General features: G+C 43.2%; 1 protein-coding gene across 1 annotated transcript in view; it reads left to right on the top strand.

Annotated features, from left to right (window-relative positions):
- Nucleotides 1-272: 272 nt before the first annotated feature.
- Nucleotides 273-521, top strand: part of LOC107578128 (zona pellucida sperm-binding protein 3-like) — a 5,344-nt gene continuing 5,095 nt past the window's right edge. The window contains exon 1 of the mRNA XM_016264114.1: nt 273-511. Within this exon, the coding sequence (XP_016119600.1) occupies nt 273-511 (239 nt within the window). The remainder of the gene's footprint in view (nt 512-521) is intronic.

Here is a 521-nt window from a genome sequence, read left to right as displayed (position 1 = left end):
AAGTAGTTGCATCTTTTGAAAACTCAGAGGAATGCATTGAGAGACTAACAATGGGAAGAAGCTCAGTGGTTGTTGATGTTATTTTTATAGTTTCTTGTGGATTATTGTGTCGTGCTGAACCATTGAATCAAGGGGAACTGTCTTTAGATCAGGGCTTTAGTCAAAATGCCGTCTTCAGTCATCCAGTGCAAGAGCCTGCACAGTTTGATCAAAATGCGGTAGCATCCAACATATTTCAAAACTTCATTGAATCCAGGAGACCTGCCTCAGCAATGGTGGGACCTCCATCACAAGAGTTTGTCCAGATACCAATGCAAGTACACCCCCAGAGAACCAACTACACATCCATGCCTCTTCTACCTAGCAGGCCTTTGAAAAGCCAAGGACATTTTGGACTAATACAACCTAAACAAACAGTTGAGACTTTCTCACAAACCCAACAGGGATTCCACAAACCCATTTCTGGTCCTGACCTTTATCCCGATGTGAAGGATGAGGTTATAGAGCCAGAGTTTGAACCC

This window comes from Sinocyclocheilus grahami, unplaced genomic scaffold (genome assembly GCF_001515645.1).
Source record: "Sinocyclocheilus grahami isolate Dianchi unplaced genomic scaffold, SAMN03320097.WGS_v1.1 scaffold8977.1, whole genome shotgun sequence".
Classification (NCBI taxonomy): domain Eukaryota; kingdom Metazoa; phylum Chordata; class Actinopteri; order Cypriniformes; family Cyprinidae; genus Sinocyclocheilus; species Sinocyclocheilus grahami.
This window is presented reverse-complemented; position numbering and strand designations above follow the sequence as displayed.